The sequence below is a fragment of the Myxocyprinus asiaticus genome, chromosome 19 (assembly GCF_019703515.2).
Source record: "Myxocyprinus asiaticus isolate MX2 ecotype Aquarium Trade chromosome 19, UBuf_Myxa_2, whole genome shotgun sequence".
NCBI classification, from domain to species: domain Eukaryota; kingdom Metazoa; phylum Chordata; class Actinopteri; order Cypriniformes; family Catostomidae; genus Myxocyprinus; species Myxocyprinus asiaticus.
Window position 1 is genome coordinate 46,459,178 of NC_059362.1, and position 18,603 is coordinate 46,477,780.

At 34.3% G+C, this 18,603-nt stretch overlaps 1 protein-coding gene across 1 annotated transcript in view; it reads left to right on the forward strand.

Moving 5' to 3' along the window:
- The window catches only part of LOC127409610 (polyphosphoinositide phosphatase-like), a 101,257-nt gene that overhangs the window by 59,117 nt on the left and 23,537 nt on the right, over positions 1-18,603 (forward strand). Inside the window, exons 17-21 of the mRNA XM_051644291.1 lie at positions 4,599-4,737; positions 6,867-6,925; positions 7,109-7,256; positions 11,135-11,218; positions 16,468-16,663. Coding sequence (XP_051500251.1) covers positions 4,599-4,737; positions 6,867-6,925; positions 7,109-7,256; positions 11,135-11,218; positions 16,468-16,663 — 626 coding nt within the window. The remainder of the gene's footprint in view (positions 1-4,598; positions 4,738-6,866; positions 6,926-7,108; positions 7,257-11,134; positions 11,219-16,467; positions 16,664-18,603) is intronic.

Below are 18,603 nucleotides of genomic sequence, written 5' to 3' on the forward strand. Positions count from 1 at the left end.
AGCTAAAAATTTTATATCAGTTTTTACCTTAGGACGTTCTCTAAACAATGAGCCATTTTTACTTGTCTGTGAACTTGCTTGTGTGAATAATCCAATGTTATATCTTAGATGTCCAGAACAAAATATGCCATCCAGCAGGAAAGGCATGCAAAACAAATAATCAGAATATATGTTATTGACTATTAATGAATCAATGTTATACATGGATCTCAGCTTTCTAATGACACCTAGATTGAGCTTCTAGTCCACTCAGAGGCCGAGATATTCAATGAAATAATGAGGGTGTTGCTTGAACTGAAAATTAGACTGAATGTCTATGGACGAGCACATCTATGAGGGCTAAAATGTGTTAGAGCGCCACCGACATTTCAGATGTGTATATTGTGAAGGAAGGTGATAGAGGAAAAAATATTTTTACTGGTACTTCCTGCCATCTAGTGGAATAAAATAAGACTATTTGGAGGGAGACCAGGTGAACAGAACCAAAATTACATACTTACAAAGTTAGAACAACAAAAAACATTAAAAAAAAAAGACAATTCGGTTTATCATAAGATTATAAATACATACAATATTATTTATAAATAATTGGAGGCTTTTGTCTGAAAATTGAGACCAATTATTTGCAATTATTCCAGAGTATGTGTAAATGGTAAGCTTTTAAATTTAAGTGTGAAAAATTGAGGGCAGCAGCCCAGAAATGCACCAGAATGTAAGGGGTTAAAATACTCACTGTTTCAAAAGTATAGACACAAGATGTAAACAATATGTGTGTTAACATGATTTTAATGATGATAAAATCACTTACTAACCACATCTTTGTAAAGTTATATCCAATTTTACAACTTCAATGCCATGTCGATGTAATGTTAGCAAACCCTACACCCTAAAATGACTGTAAAAGCGATGATTTAAACAACTGTACAGCTCAAATAAAACATGTGTTTTAACAGAAGAATTAATGTAAGTGCTTTTATAAAATTATACGCTTCACATTTCTGCCTTTAAACTCTCCAGAAATGGACGTTTTCTCTCTCTTTGTGTTCTTTTCCTTTTCTCTATATTGTATTTATAGCATCTTCTTGCCACAGAGCTAATTTAAACTCTTGTTCTTCAAGCAGGTAAATTCTCCTGAAATGATTAATAATCATTCTCTCATAATGGTCTCCACAACAATCTGTACCAATACCAAACACTAATGGCTAAACTTGGAAATAATACCGTAATATTACATATGATATATTCTGGTATTATATTTGCGGTAATTTTTCCACTTATTAAAATTGGTCATGGTTTCTTGCATCAAAAACAGTTTTTCATGACCATTTGTTCTGTTCTGTATGTAGCGATGCATCTAGCTTTTTTTAGCGCAAGGTTGGGATTGGTCTTAACAGCCCCTTAAAGGAATATTCCATGTTCAATACAAGTTAATCTAATACAATATTTGTTCCAATATTAGCAATAATAAATAGTGATGCTAATAACACATTGCAGCATATAATTAAACTGTGTTGCTGAATTAATGACTATGCAAAACATGTAGCTAACATACAGTAGATCCAGTTGTATTGGTTGTACTGTAAATGTCAACATAGAGTTTAAGAGTTGAGAGATTTTCTTTATTTATAATGCCCCCTTGCATTAGAAATGGACTAAATTTGGCATGTGTCCTAAGAGTGTCATGTTGTCCATGTGTACCAAGTTTTGTGAAGTTTGGACATTGCACTCACAAGATACAGGCCATTAGTCATTATGGGCCACGGCTAAAAATATTTTGGCAATATCTTCCGGACAACTCAATGAATCAAAATATTTGAAAAATGTTTTGTCGGGACAGTCTTTAGATAATACATGTTACATTTCATGCAAATCTGACAAAAGCCCTGGGATGAGTTTGAAAAAGTAGAATTTGCAAAAATGTATTCTAGCCCTTACGGTTCCAGAGTAATTCGAAAAAAACGTGAATGAGCTTGTTATAGTCACCATTTCTTACTAAATTTGGTACACTGCTTCTTGTAGATACACTGCATGCAGATACCAACTTTCATGATCATTGAACATTCACCAATTAATTTGTTGGCAACTGAATACTGATTGGTTATTGGCACCTGTTTTTATTGATGTGTGTGTGATTGATATTTTATTGATATTTTAGCACTTGTCCCAGTGAAGATGCATGCCAAATGCCAACCTTCTTGATCAAATGGTTACGGATTAAGAACATATTTTTTGTTGTAGCGCCCACTGTTGGCAGAATTGGACGAAACTTGGCATGCGTTTTCAAAATGTACTGTTGTCAAAGTAAGCCAAGTTTAGTGAAGTTTTGATTTTGCGTTCAGAATAGATAGCCTCCCAAAAAATCAACTGGCTAGCTTTTAAACTGTCTGACAAATCAAAATTCTTTGAACAACTTTTTGTCTGGAGGGTTCCTAAATGACATATGCCAAAATGTTGTGCTTGGACCCCTAAAAACTAAAAAAGTAACATCAACAAGTAACATCAACAACTTTATCATATACTAATATATATATATATATATATATATATATATATATATTTGTTTTGGCATGACAAACCCTGTATTGCTAAAGTGTTCACAATAAAGGGAACACAATTAAAATAGAACAGTAATATAAAGTACATTAACAATGCCTTACAGCATAATGAATATTTTACAATCTGTCATTTTTGTCTATGATCGCAAAAATCGTATAAAATCTAATGAAACTCCCCCTCTCTCAATTTCAGTTTTAACTTTGTGTTTTTTTAATGGAATGTCAAACCTGTACAGTAATTTAGCTTGTTATTTTGTATTTGTTCAGTTGCTTTTGCTGGTTAGCTGTTTAAGTTCATTTTATTTATTTATAATGCACTTTAAAAAATTACAGGGTAGACCAAAGTGCTGATACGGAAAGTGCTGAAGTACCGTTAAAATAGCACAGAAATAAGTAATATAAAGTAACAAAAGTGAAATGGAATATTTACAAATAAAATAAAATTAGTTTAAAAATAACATTGCAAATGGATTAAACTAGGAATATTTACAAATAAAATACAATTAAAGTTTAAAAATAACATTGCAAATGGATTAAACTAGGAATATTTACAAATAAAATACAATTAAAGTTTAAAAATAATATTGCAAATGGATTAAACTTGTTATATTTACAAATAAAATAAAATTAAAGTTGAAAAATAACATTGCAAATAGATTAAACTAGGAATATTTACAAATAAAATAAAATAAAAGTTGAAAAATAACATTGCAAATGGATTAAACTTGTTATATTTACAAATAAAATAAAATTAAAGTTTAAAGATAACATTGCAAATGGATTAAACTAGGAATATTTACAAATAAAATACAATTAAAGTTTAAAAATAACATTGCAAATGGATTAAACTAGTTATATTTACAAATAAAATAAAATTAAAGTTGAAAAATAACATTGCAAATAGATTAAACTAGTTATATTTACAAATAAAATAAAATTAAAGTTGAAAAATAACATTGCAAATAGATTAAACTAGTTATATTTACAAATAAAATAAAATAAAAGTTGAAAAATAACATTGCAAATGGATTAAACTTGTTATATTTACAAATAAAATAAAATTAAAGTTTAAAGATAACATTGCAAATGGATTAAACTAGGAATATTTACAAATAAAATACAATTAAAGTTTAAAAATAACATTGCAAATGGATTAAACTAGTTATATTTACAAATAAAATAAAATTAAAGTTGAAAAATAACATTGCAAATAGATTAAACTAGTTATATTTACAAATAAAATAAAATTAAAGTTGAAAAATAACATTGCAAATAGATTAAACTAGTTATATTTACAAATAAAATCAAATTGCAGTAGTATAAAAATAACATTACAAACTAAGAAATTAACTGTCAACATCTTTATCATCCATTTTCATATATTTTATTGGAATGGCAAGAACTGTGCAGTAACTGTTATTTTATTGGCATGACAAAAAGTGTTGTGACAAACCATTTGCAATTTAGCTTTATAATTTAAAGAATTAGAATAATTAAAATAGAGAATAAAAAATAAGCCTTTTATTAAAGCAAAATAAATATGCTTTACAACAAAATAAGTCTTTCACAGTCTGCAAATTTTGTCTTAGACATGGCAAAAAAAAAAACAAAAGGAAAAAAAAATCTGACAATGTGCACACAGCTTATGAAAATAAGTAAATGTTGTTTTTTTTTAATATATTAAAATACTTTCTCATAATGCAGTTGAATATGCAGATACAAGTATATAAGTATGCCATTTATAGGTTGATTCCTCCGAAAAGTATAAAAATAAAAAACAGTGACTATTTCAAAACATTGCTGTTTGTTTGTGCATTCTGACCAGCCCGACACAGCAACACTGTCTCAACCAATGGCGTGAATTTGGGGAGGGACTAACTGTTTGACCAACCAATGACAGATGGAGAGTGTTCGTAAAAAAGTTTTGAAAGCGATCATTATTTTTGCAGTTCTGCTTGGTGACGCTAGTGACACTGAAATTACTTGCTTCAACACATTGATTAAACGTGAATAATGAAGTAATCTCTCCTGTCTCTCTCTCAGATGCAGACAGACAGGATGCTATAAACCTCTTCCTGCAGGTTTATCAGCCGTGTGAATCAAAGCCTCATCTCTGGGAGCTGCCCACTGACTTCTACCTTCACCACAGTAATACCATGATCCTGCCACAGGACAGACACAGGTGAATTTGTGTCACTCGACATTGTGAAAATCATAAGTTTGATGCATAGAAAATGAATAGCACACCTCTTGTAGATTTGATTGTTTATTCATTTCTGGTTTGTGACCCAGTTTGATTTCCTCCAGTCGGGCGACGCATGGCTGTTTAGTGCGTTTTGTGATGTAGCTTGCGTAATGACAGCTAGTTGTTGCTTATTGTCCAAATGGTCAAACTGTCAAAGAGCTACACTGATTTTTGACTATTATCCCACACAAAGAGAAATGAGAAGAATCTGCCCTGTTCTGGAAGACATTGTTTGTTCAAATACTGAAAATGCCTGTTTTCTGGGACAGACTAGACTTTCACATTTGCATGTGTTTCCATTCGGTTCACACAATCACAGAGGACGGTATGATAATATATGTGGGTGAATCTCACAAAAGCTGTCAAGAACATGTCCAGATCATGTTTCACCCAAAAATCAAAAGCAAAAATCAGAGTGGCAGAAATTTAAATGTAAATCCATTTGACCATTTCAATTGGGGGAACTGAAGGATTCAGAGGAAAAACAAGCCCATATGGTTGAAGAGTAGCACTACAGATGTTGCTAATTTGTCATAATAGTGTGTTTTTGGACTAGAGATTTTGACATTATTGTTTTATGTGAATAAATAAAGGTACATTCCTTGTTTTGACGTTATTTGTCCTTCAGACCTTTGTTTTGTTGGACAAGAAAAACTAGCTTCATGTGACCCACATTTGGTTTTCAACTACTGAAAATTGAACAATTTACGCATGAAGCCACATTGAGAGCCCCATATCTCTGGGACTGAACCATATAGAGCCTTAAAAATTGGGATACAAAAAGAAAAGTTTGTCCTGAAGCAGAATCCAAAAGGATATTAAGATATCTTTAATAAGTCTTGAGTTACAGGCACGCCAACTTTGGAAAAAGAACACGAAAAGTGCTTTTTCCCATTTTTGGACTGTCACCATTGGCATATAATGCAACAAGGATTGTTAAAGTCAACTGATTTTAGTAACAGATGTACCAATCTCTGAGTACAAATAAAATAATGATGCTGACACCTTTCTAAGGTTATTTTTTTGACCTGTAGTTTTGCTCCAAAATCATAAGTGAAAATTACCATTTTCACCCCCTCTACAAAATAATGGATTACTCAGTAAATATTCATCCATGGCATTTAATATTTTGGCTTTCATCATCATTTATGTTTGTCTGTCTTCAGATGAATGGCCTATGATGATCTAAAACAAAGTGGTGTGATAAAAAATAAAATAAAACAATCAATGTAGTAGACATTTTTTCGTGACGAAATGTAAATCCATTTGACCATTTCAGTTGGGGGAACTGAATGATTCAGAGGAAAAACAAGCCCATATGGTTGAAGAGTAGCACTACAGATGTCGCTAATTTGTCATAATAGTGTGTTTTTGGACTAGAGATTTTGACATTATTGTTTTATGTGAATAAATAAAGGTACATTCCTTGTTTTGACGTTATTTGTCCTTCAGACCTTTGTTTTGTTGGACAAGAAAAACTAGCTTCATGTGACCCACATTTGGTTTTCAACTACTGAAAATTGAACAATTTACACATGAAGCCACATTTAGAGCCCCATATCTCTGGGACTGAACCATATATAGACTTAAAAATTGGGATACAAAAAGGAAAGTTTGTTCTGAACTAGAATCTAAAAGGATATTAATATATCTTTAATAATTCTAGAGTTATAGGTGCTACAACTTTTGAAAAACGACACAAAAAAGTGTTTTTTTCTATTTTTGGACTCACACCATTGGCATATAATGCAACAAGGATTGTTAAAGTCAACTGATTTTAGTAACAGATGTACCAATCTCTGAGTACAAATAAAATAATGATGCGGACACCTTTCTACGGTTATTGTTTTTACCTGTAGCTTTGTTCAAAAATCATAGGTGAAATTGCCATTTTGACCCCCTCTACAAAATAATGGATTACTCAGTAAATATTGAGCCATGGCATTTAATATTTTGGCTTTCATTATCATTTATGTTTGTCTTTCTTCAGAAAAAGTTTCAAGAGAATCAAAAAGTTCAGCCTGTATACGTATTTAATGTTATCATATTGTGTTTATTTCTCGCAGTTACACGCACTGGTGGTCTGATGGAGTGCTGTTGTATCTCCCGTTACCGTATGATGAAGGTGAGAGATTATTTGACACACTAATGACACAAATACTGTATGTTATGTATACTGTATGTATGTTGTGTTTTCATGAGATTCATTTAACAACAAACAATTTTAATTTTTAATTTATTTATTTACCTCAGACATCTGTTTTGTATGTTAAGGCATGAAGTATATAAAAATATTCCTGTGTTTCAGCCGAGTGTGAGCAGAACAGGAAGAAGGTTTCAGTGAAGCACGTGAACAGATATGAAGAGAGTATTGACATCTACACAGAGTTCTTCAGACCGTACGAGCTCACCGCGTTCGACGAAACGTTTAGCATCGCCATGACGAACTCCATGAGGTCAGTTGGGTGGCTGACGAATCTTTACAGGAACACACACTTCACACTTCATGTGTGTTTCATCATTCTTTGGTCAGGCATTGCTGTTGAACTAATATAATACTAATATGCCGTAAAATAAGTCTATTTTATTTTATTTTCATCTATTTTCACCTTCTACACACTGAAGGTTGTTCTGTCCCTGAGACTAAAGCATCATGTTTATTCAGTAATACTGCATGAAAGCCGTCTGTTCTGCTCTCGACGGGAGCCAGACGAGCTCAATAAGTATTTAAAGTGCCAAACAAGCATTAGCTGTGGTGATTTATTTGGCCTCATTTCACTATTATATCTCACCTTACAAGTGTTTACAGACATGCCCTAGGTTCAAACTCATTTTCATGACGAAAAATGTGTCTTTTCCTGTATGCAAAACAGGCAAATAAGCGAATAAATATTAGTTAGTAATGTTATAGGTTAGAAGTAGACTGATATATCGGTTTTACCGATAAATCAGTTCCGATTGTCGCTTTTTGGAACTATCGGTTATCTGCAAAAATCTGTCGATAGTTGCTGATAGTTCTTTTTACATTTTTCATTCCTCATCAATAAGCCTGATATAGATATATCTGGTGAACTATATACTGTATTTATACATACTTATACTGTATATGTACAGAACTCTTTATCTGGTGAATATATAGGCTATAAAAAGCTTCAATTGGTAAATAATTACATATAGAGCTTTATATAACGGAGCCAAGTCCCCAGTGTATTTCGGGCTTGATGTGTTATGCACCAAATCGTAATTTTTCTGGTTATAATTGGGATTTTGGTTACGCACTAAACTGCTTTTGGGATTTTATTCATTTTGGACTCTTGGTGCCTCAATGTTTGTGCCTGTCATAGTAAGGAAAGACTAAGAAATGTTTTATCATTCTATAAATCGATAAATAAAAAAACACTATCGGCCGATTAATCGGTTATTGGCCTTTTCCACCACCTTGGTTATTGGTATCGGCAAAATGGTTAGACCTCTATTATAGGTGTCTCCCCTATTTAATTTTTTACATGGCAGGCAATACGTGGACATATATAATACGCAGTGTTAATCTCGTCAACAGAATTTCTACCGAAAATGTTCGTTGACAATTTTTTTTTTTTTTTTGGGGGGGGGGTGGGGATTTTTCCCCTTTTTCTCCCAATTTGGAATGCCCAATTCCCAATGCGCTCTAAATCCTCATGGTCGCATAATGATTCACCTCAGTCCGGGTGGCGGAGGACGAATCCCAGTTGCCTCCGCGTCTGAGACTGTCAACCCGCGCATCTTATCACATGGCTTGTTGAGCGCGTTGCCATGGAGACATAGCGTGTGTGGAGGCTTCACGCCATCCACCGCGGCAACCACGCTCAATTCACCATGCGCCCCACTAAGAACAAACCACATTATAGCGACCACGAGGAGGTTACCCCATGTGACTCTACCCTCCCTAGCAACCGGGCCAATTTGGTTGCTTAGGAGACCTGGCTGGAGTCACTCAGCACGCCCTGGGATTCGAACTAGTGAACTAGTGAACTCCAGAGGTGGTACCCAGCGTATTTTACCACTGAGCTACCCAGGCCCCACTGACAACGTTTTTTTTTTTGTTTGTTTTTTGTTATAATTAAAATACTGTTGACGAAACAGGTGAACTTTAAGTTACGCTTTAGTCAGAATGCATAACTTGTTTTGTGAATATGCCATGTCCTAAAAAACGCACTACACATGACGCAGTTTCCTAAACTGTCTAAACGTGAGGAATTCACAACAGAGTCACTGCTGAAAAGTCGCTAATATTTCAGTATATTCAATATGAGGTATTTTTTCAGGAGCTCGGGTTTTTAGGACAGTTGGTTAATCTCATGTATTAAACATATTCGTCTTTAATATGTAGGGAAAAAGTAGATTGTAGCATTACAGCTTGTTAAATTTGCTGAACAACGGTGTCATGTCCCAGCGCTACATGCCATTTTATTTGCGCCAACAGCACTGTGCAAATCGGTGGATTTGCGATGCAGAAACAGCAGCAGCAAAGTTGCTCCTCTCCCAGACAACACAGAGCATGACACTGAGCAATATGCTCATAAGTAACAAAAACTATCTTATTCAAAAATATGACAACGTAAGAAACCTGCGATTACATGAGACTTATTATTCTGTTTCTCCCCTTTTCTCCCCAATTTGGAATGCCCAATTCCCAATGCGCTCAAAGTCCTCATGGTGGCATAGTGACTTGCCTCAATCCGGGTGGCGGAGGACGAATCTCAGTTGCCTCCACGTCTGAGACCGTCAATTCGCACATCTTATCATGTGGCTTGTTGAGCACGTTACTGCGGAGATGTAGCGCATGTGAAGGCTTCACGCTATTCTAAGAGGGCTCCACTCGCTCACACAGTGTTGACCGAAGCGCTGAATGCAACCTTTAAAGTTTAGTAATCGCGCAAGGCCATATTTCGATTTCAATCTTAATCAGTCATGCAGTATTAATTGATATCAGACCAATATCTCAAAAGTCAGAGTCTGCTGGTTTGTAGGTGATAGGTGCACTTATAGGTAAGTGCCGCTTTCACAACTGTCACGTCCATTTATGGCGTTTTTTTCCGCATTAACGTGAGAACAAAAAAGAATGGAAATTAAATATTACATGTTCTTAGAAGTGACAACCCTTCTACATATTGTTGGTATTATTATTTCTGGATTGTCCATTTAAATTCACAGAGGTTTTACAAAGTATGTTACTAATTAATTATAAATTAACCATCAGTTTTTATAATATCAGCGTTTTCATGCTTAGAACCGATATGCCGATGGTTTTAATTTGGTCAATAATTGGCCGATAAATATCGGCAGCCGATACATCGGTGCATCCCTACTGATTATTTGTTTTCAGATACTGATATAAAACAATATGTATGCATGTACAGTATATATATAGATGTACATTTTAATTCTTAAAGCCATTTTTGTAATATTGTGAAATATGTATGTTGCATACATGCACAATACCAGATTTCTGTATGGTCTATTATATGTGCAAATTTATTAGGGCTGTCAAAAGATTAAAATAATCAATCTCGGGAGCCTGGGTAGCTCAGCGAGTATTGATGCTGACTACCACCCCTGGGGTCACGAGTTCGAATCCAGGGCGTGCTGAGTGACTCCAGCCAGGTCACCTAAGCAACCAAATTGGCCCGGTTGCTAGGGAGGGTAGAGTCTCAATGGGGCGTGTGGTAAGTTGTGTGTGGATTGCGGAGAGTAGCATGAGCCTCCACATGCTGTGAGTCTCCGTGGTGTCATGCACAGCGAGTCACGTGATAAGATGCACAGATTGACGGTCTCAGACGCGGAGGCAACTGAGATTTGTCCTCCGCCACCCGGATTGAGGTGAGTAACCGCGCCACCACGAGGACCTATTAAGTAGTGGGAATTGGGCATTCCAAATTGGGAGAGAAAAAAAATCTCGATTTAATAACTTCTAAGATTTATCTTGCTTTGATTTAACGTTAAAGGAACAGTACACCCAAAAATGTCAGTTCTGTCATTTACTCTCCCTCGTGTCATTCCAAACCCGTATGTATGAGATTTTTTTAGGCTTCTCTTTTCCATATAATGACACTGATTGGGGATGATTCCTAAATTATAAAAAGCACAATTTAAGCTTGGCGCAACACTATTGTTTATGAAAAATGTGAGAACCGATGAAACATCAAACTTGGTGCAATGCATCCTGACGTGCAATGAGAGCTACGATTAATGCTGTTATGTTTCCATTGTTTACTCACCGAATGTTGATATTTTACTATAGCATCCCTAAAAGATTCATATTCATGTTTCTTATTTTTCTTTCTTTTTCTATTAGGGAGTTTATGCCGAAGACGGTAGGGCTCGACCCGAGTCCTTTCACTGTTCGTAAACCAGACGAGAGTGCAAAGTCAGTGCTCAGGTAAGTTTGCAATATTTACTGTAATTCGATACGTGTGCTGCCCTCCTTTCTGTTTTTGCTGTGTCACACACCCTTTACTGTTAATTAGGTGTAAAGTTTAAACTACAAAACAACTCAAACACAGTGTATATCAACACACACTGATTTACACGGTCAGAGACCCTCTCCAATGGAAAAGCAATTCACTCTTTCACACACGTTTGCCTCTTAACACTCATGTTGTGTAGCATGTGAATATTTACCCTTGCAAGCAGCACCTGTCTGCAGTTTTCCAGGTGTGAAATTGAATCTCATTGATCTTTATTTACAAGGGTCATTTATGGGGAAACGGGAAGGGTCAGTTGTCATGGCTTGTGTCCTGAGCTCATAGGTCGACCTTATGTACTTGAAAACATGTTGATTTGTGCATAGATATGCATTTATAATGTGAATTTTTAGATACACAACGCCTCTCTTGTTTGTGTGTTTGAGCAGTGTTGTGAGAGCTACTTTGAAACTTTAGCTTAAACTTTAGTAGTTAAAGCTACAGTGTAGTTAGTTGTTAGTTAGGGGCCGTTCACACTGAATGTGTTTTGGCATCCTCTAGTAAAAAACTAGAGGCTAAACGGATGTCTTTGACCGTCGCTGTTTTTTAACGTCTTGCGTATGAGCGCCATGCTTTTTAGATGCCGTGTCAATTTGAAAGAACATAATTAACTACATTGAACTGACTTAAGGGGGCAATATCTTTTTAATTTAAAAACATTAGAGGATATCATTTGTTTCTACAATAAGTGCAGTATTTATCTGGCACATAAACAAAGAGTTAATCAGTAAAATGTAAACTAAATAAAACTAATAAACAATAAAAAAACTAATTTATTTAACCGAGTTAAATAGTGACAAACAGCAGCATTTAGCAGCATAGAACCGTCTGAACTAACTGATTCATTCAAATTAACTGATGAAATGTTTTTTTTAACTGTCCAGACAAACTGATTCATTCAAATTAATTGCTGAATCGGTGTTGAACATGTTCATTTACACGAAACATCCGAACGAACTGATTCATTCAAATGAATTGTTCAATTGGTTCATTTTCCTGAACTGTCCAAATGAATTAATTGCTGAATTGGTTTTCAAAGCTTTTAATTTGCACGAAAGTCCAGGCAAACTGATTCATTCAAATAATTTGTTGAATTATTTTTTAAAGTGGTTCATTTATACAAACCGTCCAAATGAACTGATTCATTTAAATTATTTTTTAAAATAGTTTTTGAACCTGTTCATTTACACAAACCGTCCGAATGAACTGATTCATTCAAATGATTTATTGAATTGGTTTTTGAAGCGGTTCATTTACACAAGCCGTCCGAATGAACTGATTCATTCAAATGATTTATTGAATTGGTTTTTGAAGCGGTTCATTTACACAAACCGTCCGAATGAACTGATTAATTCAAATGAATTATTGAATTTGTTCATTTATAAGAACTGTCTGAACGAACTGATTAATTCAGATTAATTGTTTAATTGTTTTTGATCAGGTTCATTTACACAAACTGTCCAAATGAACTGATTTATTTAAATGCATTGTTGAATCGGTTTTGAACCGATTCATTTACATGAACCATCCAGGCAAACTGATTTATTTAAATGATTTGTTGAATCGGTTTTGAACCGGTTCATTTAATTAAACCGTCCGAATGAACTGATTAGTTCTAATTAATTGTTGAATTGTTTTTTTGTTCCGGTTAATTTACACAAACTGCCCAAATGAACGGATTCTTTTAAATGATTTGTTGAATCTGTTTTGAACCGGTTCATTTACATGAACCGTCCAGACAAACTGATTAATTCAAATGAATTGCTGAATCAGTTTTTGGACCGGTTCATTTACACAAACCGTCTGGAAGAATTGAACATTTTCTTGAACTGTCCAAATGAACTGATTAATTCAGATGAATTATTGAATTGGTTCATTTATAAGAGCCGTCTGAATGAGCTGATTCATTCAAATTAATTGCTGAATTGGTTTTTGAATATGTTCATTTACATGAAATGTCCGAACAAAGTGATTCATTCAAATGAATTGTTCAATTGGTTCATTTTCCTGAACTGTCCAAATGAATTAATTGCTGAATTGGTTTTCAAAGATTTTAATTTACACGAAACTCCAGGCAAACTGATTCATTCAAATAATTAGTTGAATTATTTTTTAAAGTGGTTCATTTATACAAACCGTCCAAATGAACTGATTCATTTAAATGATTTGTTGAGTCAGTTTTGAACCTGTTCATTTACACAAACCGTTCAAATGAACTGATTCGTTTAAATGATTTTTTAAAATAGTTTTTGAACTTGTTCATTTACACAAACCGTCCGAATGAACTGATTCATTCAAATGAATTATTGAATCTGTTCATTTATAAGAAATGTCTGAATGAACTGATTAATTCAGATTGTTTAATTGTTTTTGAACCGATTCATTTACATGAACCATCCAGTCAAACTGATTCATTTAAATGATTTGTTGAATCAGTTTTAATTTAACCGTCCGAATGAACTGATTACTTCAAATGATTTGCTGAATCAGTTTTCGAACATGTTCATTTACATGAAACGTCTGAATGAACTGATTCATTGAAATGAATTGTTGAATTGGTTCATTTTCTTGAACTGTCCGAATGAACTGATTACTTCAAATGATTTGCTGAATCAGTTTTCGAACATGTTCATTTACACGAAACGTCTGAATGAACTGATTCATTGAAATGAATTGTTGAATTGGTTCATTTTCTTGAACTGTCCGAATGAACTGATTAATTCAAATGAATTATTGAATCTGTTCATTTATAAGAACTTAAAAGATTAATTGTTGAATTGTTTTTTTGTTCCGGTTAATTTACACAAACTGTCCAAATGAACGGATTCATTTAAATGATTTGCTAAATCTGTTTTGAACCGGTTCATTTACATGAACCATCCAGACAAACTGATTAATTCAAATGAATTATTGAATCCGTTCATTTATAAGAGCCGTCTGAATGAGGTGATTCATTCAAATTAATTGCTGAATTGGTTTTTGAACATGTTCATTTACACGAAATGTCCGAACAAAGTGATTCATTCAAATTAATTGTTCAGTTGGTTCATTTTCTTGAACTATTCAAATGAACTGATTAATTCAAATGAATTATTGAAGAGGATCATTAACACGAACCGTCCGAACGAACCTATTTATTCAAATGAATTTTTTATCAGTTCTTTACCTTAAACTGTCCGAATGAACCGATTCGTTCAAATGATTTATTGAATGGGTTTTTGAAGTGGTTCATTTACGCAAACCGTCCGAATGAACCGATTCCTTCAAATGATTTATTGAATGGGTTTTTGAAGCGGTTCATTTACGCAAACCGTCCGAATGAACCGATTCCTTCAAATGATTTATTGAATGGGTTTTTGAAGCGGTTCATTTACGCAAACCGTCCGAATGAACCGATTCGTTCAAATGATTTATTGAACTGGTTTTTGAAGCGGTTCATTTACGCAAACCGTCCGAATGAACCGATTCGTTCAAATGATTTATTGAATGGGTTTTTGAAGCGGTTCATTTACGCAAACCGTCCGAATGAACCGATTCCTTCAAATGATTTATTGAATGGGTTTTTGAAGCGGTTCATTTACGCAAACCATCCGAATGAACCGATTCATTCAAATGATTTATTGAATGGGTTTTTGAAGCGGTTCATTTACGCAAACCGTCCGAATGAACCGATTCGTTCAAATGATTTATTGAACTGGTTTTTGAAGCGGTTCATTTACGCAAACCGTCCGAATGAACCGATTCATTCAAATGAATTATTGAATGGGTTTTTGAAGCGGTTCATTTACGCAAACCGTCCGAATGAACCGATTCGTTCAAATGATTTATTGAACTGGTTTTTGAAGCAGTTCATTTACGCAAACCGTCCGAATGAACCGATTCATTCAAATGAATTATTGAATGGGTTTTTGAAGCGGTTCATTTACGCAAACCGTCCGAATGAACCGATTCATTCAAATGAATTATTGAATGGGTTTTTGAAGCGGTTCATTTACGCAAACCGTCCGAATGAACCGATTCGTTCAAATGATTTATTGAACTGGTTTTTGAAGCAGTTCATTTACGCAAACCGTCCGAATGAACCGATTCGTTCAAATGATTTATTGAACTGGTTTTTAAACTGGTTTATTTACACAAACCTTCCGTACAAACTTACAGTATTTAATCAAATTAATTGTTGAATCCGTTTTGAACAGGTTTAAAACAGCTCAAATACTGTCACACTACTGAAAAATGTAGTTCATTTAAAAATGTAGCGTGGCACTATTAGTTATTTATTCATCAACTTTTTGTTAAAGAGAGTGTCCAGAATATATTGAGGCTGATGAGATTAATTCATAAAGTTTCATCCAGCTTGTTGTTGCTCAGGTCTTTGTCAATGTTTCTAAAAGGTTTTTAAGAGCATCTAAGAATGAGTTACACATTTCTTAATTGCTCTTATTAATACATGCTAGACATATTTAACTTGACATCCAGCTGTGTGCTTTTAAAAGTCTCTTGTCTCAGTCTAGTGTGACACGTGTATTTGCTTTTTAAAATATATAATATCCGTGGGAACTCGTGCCTTTTAACACGTCTTGCATGATTCACATGGGCTCTGAATATCTATTAAATGCAAAAGCAGTAAGCAGTTCTTAAGTTTAGAGAGGACCACTGTATGCTGCTGCGCCTTGTTGACATGTTGTGTTATAATGGTTAAAGTTTTAGGTTTCGTAACCAGAAGGATGTTTGATTTGCACAAACAGCTCCTGAGCAACACTGCAAAATTTTATCCCCTTTTCTCCCAATTTGGAATGCACAATTCCCACTACTTAGTAGGTCCTCATGGTGGTGTGGTTACTCACCTCATGGTGGTGTGGTTACTCGGGTGGCGGAGGACAAGTCTCAGTTGCCTCCGCTTCTGAGACCGTCAATCCACGCATCTTATCACGTGACTCGTTGTGCATGACACCGCGGAGACTCACAGCATGTGGAGGCTCATGCTACTCTCCATGATCCATGCACAACTCACCACACGCCTTGAGGTTGACTTAAACCCCAGATTCTTTTACTGAAAGTTGCTTTGTATGTTTTGCTAAATGGTATTATAAGGAGGGTTGTTAAAGATTTGGTGGGTGTTCGAATGTTCAGGATTGAAGTTCTCTGGTGTTGCATTTCTCTTCAGTAATAAGTCAAGTAAAGAGGAAGCAGTGTTACAGAGGAAGACGGCCGCCAGCGCTCCTCCTCCTCCCACTGAAGAGCAGATCTCCAGCAGCTCGGAGGACGATTCTGAGGATGATCGAGAAGACGACGGAACCACCTCCCAGCGCTCTACACCAATCAAACTGACTGAGCCGGCCAACAGTATTCGCACACATGAGGTACAACATCACTCGCTAATAATAACGTTTTCTTATCCAGTCTTATCCGGAAATTCCAAGTTTAATGTTCAGTCAACTCTAAGTGATCCATCGGTAGTTTGACCTCCTGAAGAGTCTAAACACTCACTGTTTGTGTGAACGGTACGATATGTAAACTTCTGACTCAGTAAGTGGTATAAGTTTGTGGCGGGACTATTTGTTATTTCGACCAATTGCAGATTGGGGGAGTGTTCAGGAAACCTGTTTGAAAATGGTTCAGCTTTATCATCTCAGACATTAATATGGTTATTTTGCATTTTTGATCCAATTTTGTATAGAAATGTCTAAACTTTTAGCATTCAGATCAAATGAGTCAAAAATGAGATGGGTGATTCTCATGAAACTGAGCTTGAACCTTGAGAGTGCGGATTTCTATAAAAATCATTATGCAATTCTATTCTGAAAGTTGAACACAATAGATATAGATGTGCTTTATTGTGCACATAAAGATTAGAAAGGATGTTTCATGTTTTATTTGAGAGTTTTAAAGATTTTCTGGTTAGTTTCTCATTACACTGCAAAAAATAATTTTCTTAATTAGTATTTTTGTCTTGTTTTCCAATAGAAATTTCTAAATATTCTTAAAACAAGATACATTTACTTGACAAGCTAAAAGCTATAAGATATTAAGTCTTGTTTTCAGAAAGATGTAGTAAACTTTATGCTTAAAACAAGAAAAAATTGGGATAAGAAAAATAAACTTGTTTTCCCTTTGAATTAAGTTTATTTTTCTTACCCCATTGGCAAATAGTTTTTCTTCTTTAAACCTTTTAGCTCTGAAGGTGTTTTTTAAAAAGTTCCTGTTTCAGTGGCATACCCAAAGTTAAAGGCTTATAAATCAACAAAACAAAACAAGGAGGGTCAAGTGTTTGGTGTCATTGTCACATTTTTTAATGATATAGATTATGATAAATTCTGAGACTCTCAGCCTAAGAAACTGCTGGAAAATTGAGCCAAAAATTTACTTTATTTCTTAATTTTCTAATTTGACATTTGATATATCTGGGTGTAAATAAGGTGGCTCCGATAAACTGCTTTTGTTTTGTTCCCAATCATGTCAGCTCTATCTGAGAAAACATTTTTGTTGATACGACAAAGCAATCAAAAGTTATAACATTACAAAAAATAATTATTATAGTGTCCAAAAACATCTCCAAACAAATAAAACATAATTATCATACATAAGAACTAATTACACATGCAAACACAACAATGACTAAAGGTTTGCATAGCATGCAGACATGATTTTAGTAATGAGATTGCATAGAATGAGTTTCATTCTGTGTCATTTGAGTCATCATTGAGTCTGTGTCATGTATTTGGCGCCATCTCCTGGTGGCCATATGTAACATTGTGCTTCATGTGGATTATCTAACGATCTATGCATCTATAAAATTATTATTATTATTAATTATTATCTGATTACCTTGTGTGTGGACTCGTTTGAAAGATAATCATCTCCTCTAAATAATGGTATGTGATATTTTATATTCTGTGTATGTTTCTTGAAGTTATAAGTGAAAACGCGGCATACAAGCAACATCAAAATAATTGTCAAAGACATATACTTAACTATTACTCACTATATTTTTGTCTGTGAGTAAAACAAATAGACTGGTTGTATTCTACTCTTTAAGAGCTTTCCAACAACATATGACACATGACTATTTGATCAGTTTGATGTTTTTACTGAATACAGATTGCAATAATATGTACAGTGCGATTTTTATTTTTTATTTTTTATAAATTATCAAAATGGAACACTTCTGATTTGTCTGCAAATTTCAAAGCACTTGTTCAGTTTTGGTCATAATATCTACATGCATTGGAAAGTAGAGCTTCTAAACTTTCAAACGATACCTATTTTGTGTTGGTCAAGACTGTAGTTATTAATATTGAGG